The sequence below is a fragment of the Schistocerca serialis genome, chromosome 7 (genome assembly GCF_023864345.2).
Source record: "Schistocerca serialis cubense isolate TAMUIC-IGC-003099 chromosome 7, iqSchSeri2.2, whole genome shotgun sequence".
NCBI lineage: Eukaryota > Metazoa > Arthropoda > Insecta > Orthoptera > Acrididae > Schistocerca > Schistocerca serialis.
In genome coordinates, this window is record NC_064644.1 from 142,167,048 (window position 1) to 142,186,807 (window position 19,760).

Consider the following 19,760-nt stretch of genomic DNA (forward strand, 5'->3'; position numbering starts at 1 on the left):
GCTCCGGGGCTCAACAGACCATGGTGCAGTGACAAAAATGCATGATCCATGTTTTAGCCGTAGTAGACGGTTCAAAAAGAGCTCTCTGTATGTTTCCTTAGAGTTGACACTTGACTAAGGCCACAGATGTGGAGCTGAACCAAATGCAAAGTTCATTTACCACAGAGGACAGGAGTAATCCCGGGACCAAGGAGTCCACAATTCCACTGCGGCTATAAGAAAAAGTGTAATACTCAAGACGGAACCCTCAGGAATGTTGTTCTCCTACACCAGTGGGGAACAGAATGCCACATCGAATCGAATATAAGTCAGTAAATGTGACAAAAGTTGTGAATAAAAATCAGACCAGTATCTAAAAAACTCCCATCATGGGGCATAATAAAGGTGTAGTATCATACGCTTTATGCAAATTGAAAAAGTCAGTGGTAACAATTGAACTGGGTAATCAGTTTTGGACTACACCTATTGGAATCCACACTGATAGGTGTACAGAAGACACACACACACACACACACACACACACACACACACACACACACACACACACACACCTGTCTCCCTATGCCAGCTCTTTCCTGGCCCACAAGCCATCTGTGGGCTAGCTAAAGGTGCAGGTAGAGGGTGCAGGTGGCAGATCGCTGGGCACGAGATTCTGCAGAGTAGGATATGAGATGATAGCACTTGACTATCTGATGTGGAGGCACAAATTGGATGGGGTACTGGGGCAAGGTTCAAAAAGGCTCTGGGCACTATGGGACTTAACATCTGAGGTCATCAGTCCCCTAGAACTTAGAACTACTAAAACCTAACTAATCTAAGGACATCACACACATCCATACCTGCGACTGTAGCGGTTTCGCGGTTCCAGACTGTAGCGCCTAGAACCGCTCAGCCACCCCGGCCGGCACTGGTGCAAGGGATAGTGTAAGTGTAAGTGTGTGTGTGTGTGTGTGTGTGTGTGTGTGTGTGTGTGTGTGTCCGCACACTTCAAGCTAGGCCACTCTTCCACGAGCCAATAAATGCTTCCCCCAACCCCATCCCTGCCTCAAGCCTCTCTTCATCCCTCAGCCCATCCCACAACCTCCCATACCCCCACCTCACCCCAGCACACTCACCATAGGCCAAAAAAGAGCTGGCAGTTGACTGAGCACATTGTAGGGAGACAGGCATGTGCATGTGTGCACGTTTTCCCTACAAGCTTGAAAAATGAAGTGCATTGCGAAAGCTAGCAAAGCTCAGCACCATTTGTTTGTTTTGTATTTGCTTTAGGGTGCAAGAAACAACTGGGGTCATACGCACCCAAGTCAAAACTATAGAACACGAAGACAGAGAGGAGTTAAAAAACGACTATACGTTGACATAACAGAAGACAGCTAAAAACAGGCGCATGGAGGAAGGGCTAAAAATGACACCATACTGAAATGGAGGTCAGAAACTAAAAATTAAATGGGCATCGCCACATTGCTTTGGCGCATAAAAAGTAAAATGCAGTTGACAGCCCTTGCGTCATTTGCTAAAATGGCTGATAACACAGACAGAAAACCCAAGCAGGAACAAAAACAGTTAAAAAATGGGCATTCCATCAGGAAGTGATGGACAGTTAAAACTTGGCCACAATGTTTACAAAATGGTGGGGTAGTGCCACTTATCAAATAAAGATTGCTAAAAAGGCACTGCCCAATACGCAGGCCAGTTAAAATGAGCTCCTCCCAGTAGGAGGGCCAAGAGGAGGTTGTCCAAGCTCCTGGGAGAGGAGCTTAATCCCATGAAGGGAGGACCACTGGTGATGCCAAACAGACAGCACCTGTTGACAGTCGACCAGAGGAACTCACAGGCTGAGGTACGAGGACTGCAACCTTGGCAGCAGCATCAGCAGCCTCGTTTGCTGACAGACCGACATGACCAGGAACCCACAGAAGCATCACACTGGCAAAACCAAGAGTGAGAAAGAGACAGTTTTGCTGGACCCGCTGCCATAGGGGATGGGCAGTGTACAGCACACACAGACTTCGAAGGGCGCTGAGTGAGACTGAGCAGAGGACAAAATTGAAAAGGCTGTGTCGCCGCATGTACTCCATGGCGATACAGGGTGAAGAGCTCGGCTGTAAATACTGAGCAGTTTTCCAGAAGCCAATGACGAAGGCACACCTGACCCTCATGGTCAGTCCAAGAGCCATCAATGTATACGAAGGTACTATCGTGAAGTTCCATGCGAGGGTAATTAAACTGAAGACGATAAACTGAGGCTGGAGAAGTGTCCTTAGGAAGCGAATGAAGGCCAAAGATAACATGGATCGCTTCACGAAGCCAAGTTGGTGAAGGGTTCACACCCACAGGGAAATTTGCAGGTAGTGTGAAGTTAAGCCGCCGTAGCAAGTGCCGAAGGCGGACTCCAAGAGGTAACAGAGAAGAGGGAAGTGCCTCATACTGGCAATCAAAGGAATCATTAAAGAAGGAGGCATAGGATGGGTGGCCACACATGGCAGACAAATAGCAAGCATACCTGCTGAGGAGAAAGTCACAGTGGTAGAACAGTGGTAGTTCAGCAGCTTCAGCAGACACTCAACTGGCCCAGTGTAAAAGGTGCCCGTGGCCAAACGGATGCCACAACAGTGCATAGTATTGAGATGACATAAGCAGGATGGATTTTTTTTTTTTTTTTTAGGGCACACAACTACAGTGGTCATAAGCACCTAGACTAAGTTATGAATGCACTGCGAGGCACAAGGTTAAAACAGCAACTAAAAAGGACAACACTATAAAAGGCACATTAACAGGCAAGGGATTAAAAGAAAACAGCATAATCAAGCAGGTTTGTCAAGTGGATAAAATGAAGAACGCGAGCAGCTGCTCCTGGGTCATCCTCTAAAATGGCATCCAGAGTACATGGCAGGCCAAGATCAATTCGCAGTGTATTAAAATTCAGACAGGATGTTAAAATGTGGCATACCGCCAGCAATTGCCCACATGGGCAGAACGGCGCCAGCGCAGCCGTCAGCAGATGGTGATGGCTGAACTGGCAGTGTCCAATTCGTAACCGGGCCAAAACAACCTCCTCCCGCCGAGAAGGGTGTGAAGAGGTCGTCCAAGCCGTGGGGAGAGGTTTCAAGGCCCGAAGCTTGTTTTCAGTAAGTGTAGCCCAATCGGCATGCCACAGCGATAAAATGCGCTGACGAATGACCCTGCTAAAATCAGATGAAGGCACACAACAAGAAGCTGTCCGAGGCTGGAGGACCGCAGCCTTGGCTGTGGCATCTGCAGTTTCGTTCCCAGGGATACTGACATGGCCAGGAACCCACATAAAGGTAACCGGAGAACCATCGTCCGCTAGTTGCTGAAGAGAGTGTTGGACCCAGTACTGAAAGGGTGAACCGGATATGGATCACTGAGGATCTGGATGGCGCTCAGGGAATCAGAGCAGATGACATATGCAGAATGTCGGTGGCGGCAGATGTAAAGAACAGCCTGGTAGAGAGCTCAGCTGTGAAGACTGAACAATGGCCATGGAGCCGGTATTTGAAACTGTGTGCCTCGACAATAAAAGAACACCCGACACCGTCATTGGTCTTAGAGCCATCTGTATAAATGATGATCGTATTAATGAACAAACCGGGAGCGGTATACCGAAGCTGGGGTAACCTCCTTTGGGAGCGAGCTGAGGTCAAGGTGAACGCGAATCTGAGCCTGGAGCCAAGATGGCGTTTGGCTCTCGCCCACTCGAAAGGTTGCAGGGAGTGAAAAATCAAGATGCTGAAGGAGGCGATGAAAGCGAACTCCAGGGGGTAGCAGGGCAGATACATACAACCCGTATTGACGGTCGAGACAGTCGTCAAAGAAGGAACGATAAGACGGGTGGTCAGGCATTGACAATAGCCAACAGGCATACCCACAAAGCAGTATATCGCGCCGGTAGGTTAGTGGCAATTCACCGGCTACAGCATGAAGACTCTCGACGGGACTAGTATAGAACTCTCCGATCGCAAGACGTAACCCCCGATGTTGTATAGAGTTGAGGCGGCGTAAGAAGGACAGCCATGCAGAGGAGTATACGAAGTTCCCATAATCCAGCTTTGAGCAGATGATCGACCGATATAGGTGAAGTAGAATGGTTCAATCTGCTCCCCACGACGTACCGCTGAGAACACGGATGACATTTAGAGCATGGGTACAGCGGGCAGCCAAATATGACACATGTGGAGACTAGCTAAGTTTCCTGTCAAATGTAAGACCTAAAAATCTTGTTGTCTCCACGAATGGGAGAGCAACGGGACCGAGATGTAAGGTCGGTGGAAGAAACTCTTTGTAGCGCCAGAAGTTAATACAGACCGTCTTCTCGGCATAAAAACAGAAGCCACTGGCGACACTCCAGGAGTAAAGACGGTCAAGACAGCGCTAAATATGCCATTCAGTGAGACACGTGGGTGGAGAACAGCAATACATGGCAAAATCGTCAACAAAAAGTGAGCTACAGATGCCTGGTGGGAGACAGGCCTTTATCGGGTTAATGGCGATAACAAAGAGGACAATGCTCATGACGGTACCCTGAGGGACACCAATTTCCTGGATAAAAGTGTCCAACAAGGCTGAATCCACATGCACATTGAAAATTCGGTGTTTTAAAAAATTTCTGGAGGGAATAGGGCATGCACCCATGGAAGTCTCACGTGTAAAGAGTACAGAGGGTACCAGTTCTCCAGCAAGTGTATTAGGCCTTCTCCAAATCAAAAAACACAGCCACAGTCTGTGATTTCCACAGAAAACCAAAATCCACACTGTGCATTCATCAGTAAATTGCGAGACTCGATCCACCACACCAGCTGGGCATGAAACATACACTCCATCACGTTTCACATGCAGCTGGTGATAGAGATGGGACATTAGCTAGAAGGAAGGTTTTTGTCCTTGCCGGGCTTAGATATGGGAGAGACGGTGGCTTCATGCCAGAGTCTGGGAAATATGCCCTCTGCCCAGATGCGGTTCTACGTGTTAAGCAGAAAGTGCTTGCCCACAAGAGAAAGGTGCTGCAACATCTGAATGTGGACAGCGCCTGGCTCTGGGGCAGACGATCAGTTTGAACTGAGAGCATGATCTAGCTCCCTCATAGTAAAGGCGGCATTGTAGCACGCACAATTCGGAGAAGGGAAGGTTATCACCCGAGCCTCCTCTGCTCGTTTCCGATGGAGGAAGGCAGGATGATAGTGGGAAGAGCTCAAAACTTTCGCAAAATAGCGGCCCACAGTGTTGGAGATAGCAATAGGGTCCACGATGACATCATCAGGTACTGTCAGGCTGGAAATTGGGGAATGGATCTTGGTCCCAGAGAGCCGTCAGAGGTTGGCCCATATGACAGAGGAAGGTGTGGAACTGTTAAAGGAACTAGTGAATGAAATCCAGCTAGCTCTTTTGCTATTCCGAACTTTGCACACATCTGTTTATAATAAATGCAGTTTGCCATTGTAGGAAGGTGGTTAAAAATGCGAAGAGCATGTCTCCGCGCGAAAATTGTGTCGTAGCATGCCTCAGTCCACCAAGGGACTGGGACACGACATGGTAAAGAGGAAGTGCGGGGAATGGAATGCAGCAGTAACAGTAGTGTTTGTGAGATATTCCAACTGCTCATCACAACTGGGGAAATCTTGTTCTTCAAAAGTCGCCAGGGAGGAGTAAGCTGCCAGACAGCCTTAGAAAGCTGCCATATGGGCACACACGCAGATGGGGTTGGGGTAGGAGTCAGAAAACGGATAGCACACAGGAAATGGTCACTCGAGTAGGAGTTAGAAAGAACAGACCTCTCAAGACTAGGGGCAAGCTGGGCAGTGCCAAGGATAGGTTCAAATGGGAATAGGTGTGTGAGGAGTTGGAAAGGAAAGTGGGTGCTCCAGTGTTAAGGCAGAAGAGGTTATGTTAGTTAAGGAGGTCAGTCAAGATGGTACCTCTCCGACAGGTTCTGGGAGAACCCAAAAGGGGATGATACACAGTAAAGTCACTGAGTAGCAAAAACAGGGGAGGTAGCTGCCCAATAAGCTGAAGGAAGTCTGCCCTGTTTCAGTGAATGATGGAGGGGCATAAATAGTACAGAGGAAAAAAGTCAGGTAGGGAAGGAAAAGGTGATCTGCAACAGCTTGAAGATTGGTAGTCAGGGCGATAGGTTGACTACGGATGTCATCCCGTATGAGTAGCATGACGCCCCCATGAGGTGGAATGTCGAGCTCAAGGGGAACGTCAAAACGAATCAGTAAGAAATGTGAAAGCTCAAAGCGGTCTGAGGGTGTAATTTCGTTTCCTGAAGGCAGAGTACAAGGGGACACTGTGATGCTAAAAGCAGGTGTAAATCCTCTTTGCAGGACCGAAGGCCGCGAACGTTCCATTCGAGGAGAGTCACAATGAGGAAGAGATGTGGGGGTGTCAACTCGGCGGCTGCCGCCGAGTAACAGCCAGCGAAGAGTCACTACTACAGGGCACAGAAGCAAGAGGATCCTGCTCCGAGGGGTTCCCAGAAGCTTCAACTTGCTTGTGTGATCTGTCTGTGGTGACATCATCGTAGAGGATCTTCGAGTTGGCAGAGGAGAAGACTACGATGTTGTTTGGCTGGAGGGACAGAGGAAGTCTTCAAGGGAGTACTCCTTCTGTTCCTTCCAGCCTACCGGTTTGTAGCTGGTGGCTTCACCCCTTGAGGTGAGAGTTTGCCGGCTTGTTGCACAGCTGGATGGAGGGGATGGCAATTATACCTTGACACTGGGTGATTTCACAACCTCAGAGCTGAATTGGAGATCACATGTCCGCGTGGTCATGTGCTTCATGGAGCCAGGGGTAACAAGAACAGAGCTATACGTACCAGATGGGAGAACACAGGGTTTGCGACTAGCCAGTAACTTGCGAGCGGCTGGGTAAGGCACTTTTTCCTTTACCCGGATCTCTTGAACAACTTGCTCATCAATATACACGGGACAATCCACGGAGGAGGAGGTGGCATAGGCAGCAAGGCCGCCATTGCAGTTGATACAGCGGGGAGAAGGAGGTGGACAATAGCCCTCGTGCGCATCCCTACCACAGGTGCCACATTTGGCTGGGTGTCGATAAGACATTCTAGTGTGGTTGTAACGATGACAATGGCAGCAGCACATTGGGTTAAATGTACAGATGGACTGTGATAATTTAATAGCCTGCTTTGAGCTTGGATGGAAGCACCACTCTATATCAAAGGTGAGAAAAAGAGTGCAGGTGGACAAAAATAGGGAATCTACCTTTTTAATTGCATGATGGACAGAAGTGACACCCTGATCAGAGTGATAAGATTGGATTTCAGCCTTAGTTAGACCATCAAGTGGCCTGGCATAAATTACACCACAGGAAGAATTCAAAGTTCTACGGGCCTTGACACAAACAGGGCAACTGTGGAGAAGTGAGGCAGCAAGCAGTTATTGTGCATGAGAATCAGAAGTGGTCCCCAAAAGCAAAGTGCCATTCTGCAAATGAGAGCAGGATTTTACAGGGCCAGCAATTACATCAATCACCTTTCTGAATAATAAACGGATTTACCGTGGTGAAGGACTGACCATATTCAGTACGTGAGACCATAAGGAACCGTGGTGCAGAAGGATGGGTCTTTGAATCATTAGCCTCATTATGTCACATTTTGTAGATGTTGAGTGGGAATATGACTGATTCATCATGATGAAATCCCCCATGATTGCCAGCGTCTCCGATGGCGTGCTCCTTCCAACTGGGGGTTCCCTTCACAAGGGTGCACACCCACCTTAGGTGATTGTTCACACCTCAGGTCACACCTCCCAAACACCTGACAGAGGGACAATTTGGGAAGGTTACAGCTCAGGCAATCTGGGCCTGGCCTGTACCATGACATACATGCAAACCCTACCTGCCAACCCGTGGCTGGGAATTACGCGTTACCCAGTCACCTGTTACACGTCAGACGCATGGGCCGGCCTTCAGGAGATGACAGGGAGGAAAAAGAAAAAATGGGGATCCTCAAATGCTCAAGTGGAGGAACGAGAGGAGGAGGGAAACAAAGAAAGGAAAAGGGAGCAAAAAACAATGGTGAGATTGTTCATATGTCAGCGAAAGAACGCAAACATTCCCAATAATACTGCTTACATGTTCCACAGGGAGGGGAAAAAGAATAGCAAGAGGATAGACATGCAGCACAGAAGGGAAAAAATGCTGCAAAGGCTGGGGCCCATGGTAGCCAAGCACGAGCCCACCAAAGAGTGGCGAGCTTCCTGGGGGGACCTTTGTTTGTGTGCCTATCGATGATGCAGCACTTCTGCCTTTAAGTGAGTAGTGTCTTTTATTCCTAAATAATTCATAATTATCAATTATACCTTTCCATACATTACAATCTGCATATCTTGTTTGAGAGACTAACTGGCCTACAGCCGTCAATGGAAGTTAGGTCATTGCCTGTCTCTGAGATTGTCCCTCTGCTGCAAAAGGAAAGAAATTGTAAGCTAGAAAACATTGAAAATCATAATCAGGTAGTTTTTTGATCCATATTCAAGTGGTGAATCATTTGACCATGATCAAGTTAGGGCCTGGGGCTGTGTCACAAGACCCTCGTTAAGTGAAGTGCTTGTTATATGACTCAAGGCAGTATACAGAAAAAGACAGGTAGGCTTCTTCCAGCTGATGTTTACACATCTTGGATATTGGAGAGTAGATCGTAGATGGTGTCACCACCTCAAAGTGGACTGGAAAATGTTTGGAAAGGCCTCTGAAGCCTTATGGAATCCATATAATTCTATACCGTGTTTGCAGTTTAGGTATCTCCTTTTTTATCTATATTATACCTTAGCTCTCTACAAGAAAACACTGTACCTAGTGGTTAGAAGAAATCATAGGTCACATCTGCCTGATAGAAGACCAGCAGAAGTGATCCACAGGGCTACTGGCCAATCTCATTGACACATCTATCTGCTGTGGAATTCACGTCATACTCTGAGTTCAAATGACTTATCTTTAACACAATGACCTCCTTTACAATATTAGAAGCTGAGATCGCTTGATGTGAAATAGATTATTTCATGATCAGTTTTGACAGAAGCTACTTGTCATCCTCAGATTCTCAGATCTACAATGTATGTACAGAACAACATTAATGCAGTCATCTGCAGGATTGTACAACAATTATAAACAAGGAAATGTATTATGTGAATAATAAAAATTACATACCCCTCAGAAATATAATTACACATCAGTCTCGTTGACATACTGAGAATATACTCCACTTATAATATTACAGCTCCACACTGATTTGTCAGACATATAAAACTTGCTAAATAAAATATCCATAGCACTAATAAGGATTACAGGGGCAAAAACAGGTACATCAATACAAATGATGCATAGATGACAACTCAGAAAGACTGAGCCAATGCACTTTAGAGCCCATGTTCAGTGGTTTCAAGCTTGGTCACCAGGTGGCACCACCACACTAAGGCAACAATGAGCACTCGATTATTGAAAAGACTGAACTAGCAACTACTTATATAATAAAAATTCTGAAACATATTATATACCAAAACTGTAGGCAGGAACATAGTTCCATCTGGACAACAAACACTGACATGGTTCATAGCGCAAAACAAATACATAATGAGGCACAGGGTCGAATAGCTTACAGATATCTATGATTACTATACCTGTATATAGGTATTACATGCACATGATTATAGGCTCATACCTAGAGCAAGAGAGATTATTACATTATGTGAATGACAGCCAGTAAATGGAAGCATACATCCTTCAATACAACATAGGCACATAATGTAGAATAGCAGTTATAAACTGGGAACTACCAAAACAACTGGATAAGTTTGGATAATGAGAAAAATTATAAGCAATGAATGATATTTTCATAAAGTAAATAAACTAAACAACCAAGAACCTGGCTGGGAGGAGGAAGATGGAGGGGGGGGGGGGGATGGTTGAAAAGAAATTTTAGAGAACAAGCGACATAATAAAGCTATCAACAGTAACAAATAAGCATGGGCATGGAACAAAATATAACATAAGCTGTCCATAAACAAATTTAGGGTCATATAGATACAGATATACATATAATGTGGGCTCACAACCAGAGCAAAAGAGATTATTACGTTACACAATTGATAGCTAGTAAATGGAAACATCAGAACATAGTCACTACTGATTAACAACAAAACAACTGGATAACACTGGATTCATGAGAACATTGAGAATAGTGGATGATACTTTCATAAGATAAGTAACCCAAAAACCCATATGGAGGGGGGAGAGGGGCAGTTTGAAGGTGGGGAGCGGAAAGGGCGGAGGGAAAAGTGACAGGGGGGAGGGAATGGGGCTGCAGGAGGGAAGAAGGATGGGGATAAAAAATGAGGTTTTTGGGAATAACTACTCATTCAACCTACTGACTTACTAATACTTTCCCCATAGTCAATCCTATATTTACTATTATAATTTATGATAATCAGCATATTTTGTCTTACACAATTTTCTCAAAATGATATAACTTATAACATGAATTCTTTACAAATCTTATCTTACTATTTATTGAAATGATGATGAGTGAAGATGATAGTGTTTTAGAAGTTTTTGTTGATTGGGGGGGGAGGGGGGGGGGGCACCTAACAAAATTTGGCCAATTTGCAGCTTGAAGTCTGGCAGGAAAAATTCTAGATTGGGACCATCCATATTTAGGGTAGTCTGGTAGAGTGCCCTGTCCTGTTATGTTATCAGCCAGCTGAATTCCAAACTGAATAAAACAAGTTTTTTTTTTCTTATCACTTTGTTTAGCAGGACATATTTCTTTAAAATCCCAATGTAAAAGAAAATTTTCTTATGTTCTCTGCCATATCTTCACATGAGAGGGAAAGATGGCAACTGCTGGTCCCATATGTCAACTGTGTTCATTGAATTTTTGTATTGTGTAATTGCTTGGGACTTCTGGACAGGGGATTTGATTTCCGTATCAGTTTTTCTTGTTGCTGTCATACTGATATCCATATGGATAGTGAATAGAATATTTACTTCTTTTTTATACATCTGTTTCAGAGCCATGAGCTTATGTGAAAATAATAGAGGAGTCTCTCCTTTTTTTGTTAAGATTTTTGGAAATGGTCTGGCATATTTTGGCTTGTGGATCTGATTGCCCCAAAGACCTTTTAAGCTCCTGTCAGTGAAGAGGAATTTTACCAGTTGTGAATACATATGGTCTGACAATTGTCCAAATACGATTGCATGAGGTCCATAACAACAGCTTCAGTTCCACTACTTGTGATTTCTTTATTGCTTGGCTCAGCTTTTTTTCCTGTATAAATATGAAGTCCTGAATAGTAGTCACTCTCTGACACACACATTTTGAAGAACTTTATACTGAAATGCATCCTTTTTTGAAGATTGAATTTGATGTAACAGAGTCTACCTCTGAATTTCATGAGGCTTTTGTCAATTGCAATATCTTCTTCAGGATAACAAACACTTTGGAAATCTTGTTTGAGAGAGTCAATAACAAGTTGACTGTTTAATCTTGTTCAGGTGGTCTACACGGTCAGCGTTTTTATTATTTACAAAATGAAGGCACCTAGACATATGTAAGAATATTCTGTATGGTTTGACGTCAGAAAAGAAATGAATTTTTTTATGGACCAGTATGACTGAAGTGTTGGCTTCTTCCCCTGTGCCACAAGAATACATAAAGCAAAATATGCTTGAATTTCATCAGATTTAGTCAGAAACAAGGACTGTTTGATTTCAAAGGAGGACATTTTTTATAACAATCTGTTGCCTTATCTATTTGTTCTAGTGCCACATTCTCCCAGAAAGACACATGAGCCATATTTCTGTACACATCTCAGGAGGTTAGTTGTGGAGGCAATTGTCTTTAAACCTTAGGATGACATTAGTAGAACCAGAAAATGGAATTTTGGAAAGTTTATCCTAATTTATTCCTTATTTACATTTTTCTACCTTCTGTATTTTGGCAACACTCGCACCTGTTGCTGAAACAGCACTGTCACTATCTGTTTCATTTACTTCACTGCCATCACCAGTATCATTTACCTCACTGTCTCCATTATTAGAACTTTCAGAAACACCGCTGTCACTTTTATTCAATAGACTTTCGATTTCCTCATCTGAGAGAAACTTTTTACAGTAGGGCACATTGCTTGCAACTACGCAGCTGGTGAAAAGCTCTGAAAAAGACTGCTTATAACTCACAAAATATCGAAAGAAATCTAGTGCGTTATAGACCACTAAATAGATCAATTTCTCAGCTTTTTGATGGTATATAACATCTCATGCCACCTATTGACAGGAAAGAAGAAACACTAAGAAGAAGCTGTAGCTGCTCAGCCCATCTCACAGCTGGCAATGTAGTAACAGACTTGAAACCTGCAGCTGGCTGTGGAAGCGGGTGGGTTAAATACCATATATAAAAAATGTTATGAAACTTTTGGTCATAACAAATTTAAGATCACCTATTTTAAATTGTCTTTCAATTTTTTTAAAAAAAATTCACATGCTGATATCCATTCTAAAAAGGGCCATTAGTCCCTGAAGGGTTGTAATTGAAGAATCTAAGCTTAATAAAAAAGGACTCATCAGTGCAGTCTTTTGTCTGTTATAAAAAGGAACACCATTTAAAATATTATAATTGTTGCACCTGAGATTAGTACAAAATTATACAACAGAGCAGCCTTAAGGGTGCATCACATTATTCAAATAAACTGAAAGATTAGAATTAAAGAATGTTGCTTGTATACCAGTAAACCTTTTGTGTTGTATCTGTATGTTACCATAAACTTTAATTATGTAGTGAACTGTGTTACAGGTCTCATGACAGTTAGAATGTCCAGATCAACGTAGGTGACACTCATGGGCTCTGTACCAGCGACACAGGAATGTCAAGTATAAACCCAGACCATCAGGGGGCACGCTGTGAGCTACGGACTACAAGGTACCTCACAGGCATCAGCAGTAGGTCACTGGCTGCACCATAAAATCATGCCTCCACCCAGGCCATAATTGTATTTAAATGGAACCACTGAAGAGGCAGAGTTCATTTCTTGTTATCTCTATTGTAACCACAGCTTTTTGCAAGTTAATTGTGATCTCAGTGCCAGTTTTCTAACTGGTAAGTGGCATGGCATTATCATGCAACAGCAAAACATCGTGTTTTTGTTGATGTTGTTACACGCAGTACATTTGAGCATGAAGTTTTTTTAAAAGATTCATCCACTGTTACGTGTTTGTCAGCCAATATCAGATTGTCAGTCTCTACATTTTGTCAGAAGTCTGTGCAGTGCTCAGTATGTCACTTTGTAGGAAGTCCTAAGTAAAGGTGTTATCCTTTCACCAGATAAACTGCTTGCCCAATAACTAACTGTACTGTGACCACCACCATCATCCCCATACACCTTCTTTAACCTACTGTGAATGCTTGTCACTGTCTCATTCTCACAGCACAGGAACTCGTACAACTCCACACTGCTTCAGATGAACATCAAGTGCAGCAGCCATCTTGACAGAGTGCTATGAAAAAGCAACTTGCAGAAACAAGTTGAATTAAATTTGTATACAAGTGGGAAGAATGCTTCTATGACCTTGATGATAGCAATCTTCTGGAGTGATCTTTGTACTGTATAATACACTTATGCTCCATTTATTTTGAATTATTTTCTTTATTCTAATTTTTCATGCATGTACTATTTACATCTGCCTCCTTGGGAGCACTTCTTAAGCATTTCTTAGTATTCACTACAATTTCTTTTTTAGGGGAGGGGGGCACAGAACAATTGCGGATATTTGTTAAAAAATTCTTTAAAAAAATAATAATAATTAAACAGTCATTAATACTCATTGTGTATTTTAACCCTTTTTGTTTTTTAATAGTATTGATAACTTTTATGTAGAATACCATTTCTGGTGACTTAGAAATGAAGATGATATTGCTGTTACCAAATGTGATATTCTTGCTATCATACAAGATTTACCAATAAGGATTTCCTTAATATGTACATTTATTAATATTATAGTTTTTCAAATTATTATTCTATTATCTGTTTAAGTATTTTGTACACAGTTACATGATATCGTGTTTTTAACTTGTAATTAGCAGCAACTTAATTCCCTCCATCCCTCTTCTCCCTCTCCCTCAACCTGCTCTTTTTCAAATGTCTGTATTTTGAGAGCAAAAGAAAATGTTAAATCAAATTAAAAATTAGGTTACACTTATTCCTTACAGAATAAATCAGTTATTCATGCAAAATTACTGATAGCCTAACTGTAAGCATCATTACACATTTTGCAATTTTGTTTCTTTTACGTTTTCTGTGGAATGACGCAGTCTGGTGTGTTATGCGAGTTTCAATCATTATGTTTCTTATTCAACTTTTTTTTTCTTTTTTTTAGATTCCTCTTTTTCTTCTGAATCCATTTCACAGTGAAACTTTAAGATCTTAAATGTCAAGTGCGATTTTTTGTGCGAGATGTGATGTCATTTTTTTTCCTTTTCTTTTTTTCTTTCTTTACAGTTATTTCCATCTTTGGTGAGTGGCACTCCCTTTCTGACAGATCTTTGACAACAAAACTGAGTGTGTGTTGACTGTAGTGGATGTGGCTGGTGCAGGAGATTTACAGTGTCTTACAGGACAGGACAGTACCGTACAGTACAAACCTATTCACAGAAGTGATAGCGTTCAGTGTGGAATGGAATAACAATGATTACTTATATGCTAAATGAATTTTATAAAAATGTTCTAATGTGCTGCAATATTTAGTGCAAATAAATGCCATAGTGCATTGTTCGTAACAATGACTTTAAATTAACAAAAAAATAGAAAAACAAATCCTGCTCTTAGCCAATCCTAAACAATAAGTCACTATAATTAGTGGTAACATCTGTCAGTGTTTGTTAGCTATGAAACAGAACAAATTAATATGGCACTATTCAGCTTGTGCTATAGGTGAGCAACATTATTAAGGTGTATGGTGGCGGGTACTTTGCATCTCATCATCAACTCCCCCCTTTCCTCTTCCAGTCAAAAATGGTCTGCACGACCCCTTTCTTGCAGCCCCTACCACTGGACTGTGTTAAGTATCTATGTGACGTTTTCACTCACACTAAATGAACCTGTGATGAAACAAACTGCTGTTCTTTGGAACTTCTCTACTTCCTCTATCAATATTATCTTGTTCAGATCCCAGACTGATGAGCAATAGTTAAATATTGGTTTTATAAGCTACCCCTTTTGTGACTCGACTATATTTCCCAAAGAATCCTCCAACGAATCTCAGTCTGGCATCTGCCTTACCTACGATTAGTTTTAGCTGATCATTCCACTCTAAATCATTCTGAATGTATACTCCCTGACATTTAATGGATGTGACTGCTTCCAGTGATCATTCCATAATCATGCAACTATACAATAATGGATCTTTCTGCCTATTTATGTGCAATAAGTAACATTTTTGTATTTTTATGATCAACTGCCAATTTCTGTACCAAGTTCAATCCTCAGCAGGTATTCCAATATTTTGCTATAATTTCCTAGGGTTCTAACTTCTCTGTATACAGCAACATCATCTGCGAAAAGCCTTACACTTCCCAATGGTTTGCAAAGTGTAGGTGTTTGACCAAAACTGGCTGTGTGCCCTGACTTGATTTTTTAATAATATTTAAAAGCTGTAATCAATTGGCACCTTAAAATAATTGAAAATCAACATATCTTATGGATGAAGAGTAAAACACAGATGAAAGAAATTTACCTACTTTCATATGTTCCAGGCATTAGTCTTTCTTTGATCTTTGAAATGGCGGCTGCTTTTACATTTTCTGGTGCTGATTCCAGTTTCTTGAAAAGAACTTCAACCTGGAAATTTTTAAAAGTACGTTTGAGTAAACACAACAAGTATCAAGAAATGGAAAACAGAATTATACAAATGCCACTCATTACAGAAGTAATGTATTTGACTGCATCTGGAAAATAAAAGATAATGACTGTGCATTGTCATCTATGGACCTCAAATGAAAAACATTTCCTGAATTAACATACTTAGCCATTCACAGTGTACCAGAATTACTGAAATTATTAATGACTTGATGGGTGCAACCCTCTCAGAAGTTAAGGAGAAATGTTCTGTGTACATGAGACAGGGTGATTTTTCATCTACTGATTCACACTTCCTTTTGTAAATGCAATATCTCAGTCACACCTTGTATAGGCATATCACACAACTGATGTTCATAACAGGAGAGAAGTAGCAGAAGATTGAATGACTGAGTACTTTAAAGAAGTTTTGTGAGGCATGAACAGTGAGATCCAGTTCCATTTATGGTGGGGTAAACAGTTTTAATGTCTCAGGAAGTTCCTTAGCATATGATATGAAATGTACTGTCTGGAACAAATTCAAAAAATTACAGATAAAGTCTACCTAAAGGTACTGTAATTTTATGGCATGAATACAAGGAGTTATCATAAAGTTCTAACTATCACCTAGAAATTATTATGTTATCAGTACACCATTTTGTATCCCTCAACTGCATCAGGTGGAAAATATCAGTCAACTGTCTCCTTTTTCTCCCAGGGAGTGCCAGATGTGACAGAGAAAATTGAGGTTTGTAGTGTGATAAAGTTCCTGCATTTGAAGGGTAACAGTGGCTTGGAAACCCATGATGAAATATGGGCTGTTTATGGAAATTATTGCCCATCTTACGGTGCTATTGTGAGATATAAAAGGAATTTCCAACCTGGTCAGTTGTCCCTGACAGACAAGTCAGGAGCACAAGTGTAGCCAGGAAGGTCATGCTTTCAGTTTTTTGGGGCTGTCATAGAGTTGTGAGGTAACGGGTGAGTTGCGGTGCCCTGGAAATATTCTAAGTCCATCCAGCTGTGTGGGTGTGAATTCCACTGTGACGAGGATGGTGCTTTGTGTCAATGAAGGATATGTGTATGCCGAGAGTGCCAAAGGTGGCAGACTTTGTGAAAGCATCATGGCAGACATTTCACAGTTCGTACAGAAATTAATAGTAGCCAGATGAATCGTGACACCTCAAAAAGAAACATGTAAATTAATATTATTTGCACGATGATTCTGGTGGTGTAATCAGATTTTCAAAATCTTTAAAGTTTAATATCTGACTGTAAATTAGACAAGTAACACCCACCAATGAATTTCAAAAACGTAAACAGTTCATCCGATTTCGTCGATCGACGTGTCTAAGGAAAGCTATTAGTGTGAAACTAAACTGGTATAAATTACAGGCATGTAACTTGAATAGTACACGAGTTATTGGAGGTTAAAGTGGCCGATTACTATTGACTGCGTCAGGCCATAAGTACTCCACAGTTACACGAAAAAGCAGTAGCAGCACGCTTAAAATATATTTATTCATCTATGTCATTGTTTATATCCGATATATGCTATTCATGAAGAAATTGGTTAAATATTCACTGTGTTTTAGAAAGCACAGAGACATTAGGCAACTGGCCTACCTTTTGTTTTATTCCTTTGATATATGTTTGTTTAATTTGTTTATGTACCTAATAATGTGTGTTAGAGCATGTTTATGGTCCAGCCATAGGAATATTTATTTAATTTCAAGTTATTTAAATAAATCCAGTATTTGGTATGTGGTTCACTATGTTTGTGTGGGTGCGTTGGCATGGAGACATGGTGCAAGAACTCTAGCCAATCACAGTGCTCATGAATGGGGAGACTGGATGGAAGGAGTTCGGGTGAGGGGTGCTGGGAGTGAGGTAGTGCTGGACAGTCGACAGGACATGGGAGGTGCTGGACGTGAAGGCACGACGCACAGTCGCAGGAAAGACTTGGAGAGTGTGGAGCGGTTTGTGCATGATAGCGGGAGATAAAAATACTTCAGAGTGCCGACTTGTGGACCTGTGAGAACTCTGTGGCTTCTGCAGTGAAGACGTGGTATGCGTTTAGAAGTGAATATCTCGCGAGCTATGTTGTTGTTCATAACTAATTATGTGAAGTAGGAATCTATTGTTTCCCTGTTATTCAACTTATATTTTATTTAACTGCTGGACCATCAACACCAATAAGTGTTTTGCAGAAATATACCGCATTCTCAGAAGTACTTCTACTGTTGTACTCATCATTTAAAGTTGTTAAGATAGTACCTGCAGAGTTTATTTAATTGCAATCTTTCACGTATAAATTTATATGTTACACTCATAATTCGCAATTGCCGAGTGATAGAAACCTTTGACCATTTGATTCATGTGTGTATTCTTATAGTATACTGTAGACTCAGCAAAATTGGCCTGTAATGCGGCAGCTATGTATCCCAGCCCCTAGACAATGAAACCAGCCGAAACATAATATTTCAACACTGTGTTGGAGGGTGCGTAGTTATTTGAAAGCCCGGAGTGTCATCCTCACATTACCTTGCCAAGTGTCAAGCCATCACAGGCAGACACCACAGCGATCTACTGGAAAAGCTACATGAAACTCTGATTAAGAAATGCCACCGTATGCTCTCCTGAGACATTCATCTTTAGACTGATACTGCACTAGCTCATTAATCTAAAGTTGCAGTTGATAAAACAAGGGCATGTGATTGGTTGGTTGGTTGGTTGGTTGGTTGGTTTGGGGTATAAAGGGACCAAACTAAGAGTCATCAGTCCCTTTTTCCTGGCACAAGCGAGGCTCAGGGTACAAAAACACCCAACACCATACCTAAAAAGAAAACGAATGGAATGCACAAAACATGGGGAAAACATACACACGAGGAAAAGTGGAAGAAGGTATTAAAACCATACAGCATATGGTCTGGGCTGGCTGATCACAATAATAAGAGGATGAGCCAACCACTCTGCAACACATTAAAATGTCCACCCCAAAAAGACAAGGCAAGATGAACACCTGTACGGAAAAGACGACCACCAAGACAAATAAATGCAAAGAAAGTGTGACAGAGTTAAAACAGAGGGAGGGTGGCGAACTCAGAGAGAAGGTTAAACACCCACCCTTAGATAGTATGACAAAAACAAACCTCACAAATAAAACAGAAAACTAAATCTGCTGTCACCCAATACCGAAGGTAGGGTGCTGGGGAGATTGAAAGTCCGCCACAGAGTGGCTAAAAGTGGGCAGTCCAGCAAGATGTGAATGACAGTCATATGTGAGCCACAGTGACACTGAGGTGGGTCCTCATGATGGAGGAGGTAGCCATGTGCTAGCCACGTATGGCCAATGCAGAGCCGGCAGAGAAACACAGAGTCCCTGCAAGAGACCCACATGGAGGCGTAATAATCATTGCAGGTCAGTTACAGGGATGCCGGTCTCCAGAAGAGGTTCCCGTGTAGCCTGTTTGGCCAGCCTGTCGGCAAGTTCATTTCCTGGGACTCCGACGCGGACTGGCATCCACACAAACACCACAGAACGAATGGACCGTTCCAGGGCATAGATGAACTAATGGATGGTCGCTACCAAAGGATGGCGGGAGTAGCACTGGTCGATAGCTTGTAGGCTGCTCCAGGAGTCAGTACAGAGTAGAAACAACTCACCAGGGCATGAGCGGATGTGTTGAAGAGCACAAGAAATGGCCACCAGCTCTTCAATGAAAACACTGCAACCATCTGGCAAGGAATGCTGTTCAATATGTCCTCTGTGAATATACGCGAAGCCAACACGATCATCATCCATTGAGCCATCAGTGTAAACCACTTCATGATCCTGGTACGTGTCAAAAATTGAGAGGAAGTGACAGCGGAGAGCTGCAGCGTTAACTGAGA

General features: G+C 42.4%; 1 protein-coding gene across 3 annotated transcripts in view; it reads right to left on the reverse strand.

Moving 5' to 3' along the window:
- The window catches only part of LOC126412418 (zinc finger protein 836-like), a 167,449-nt gene that overhangs the window by 113,540 nt on the left and 34,149 nt on the right, over positions 1-19,760 (reverse strand). For all 3 annotated transcript variants that reach the window (XM_050082008.1, XM_050082007.1, XM_050082006.1), the window contains exon 2: positions 15,770-15,869. In XM_050082008.1, coding sequence (XP_049937965.1) covers positions 15,770-15,869 — 100 coding nt within the window. The remainder of the gene's footprint in view (positions 1-15,769; positions 15,870-19,760) is intronic.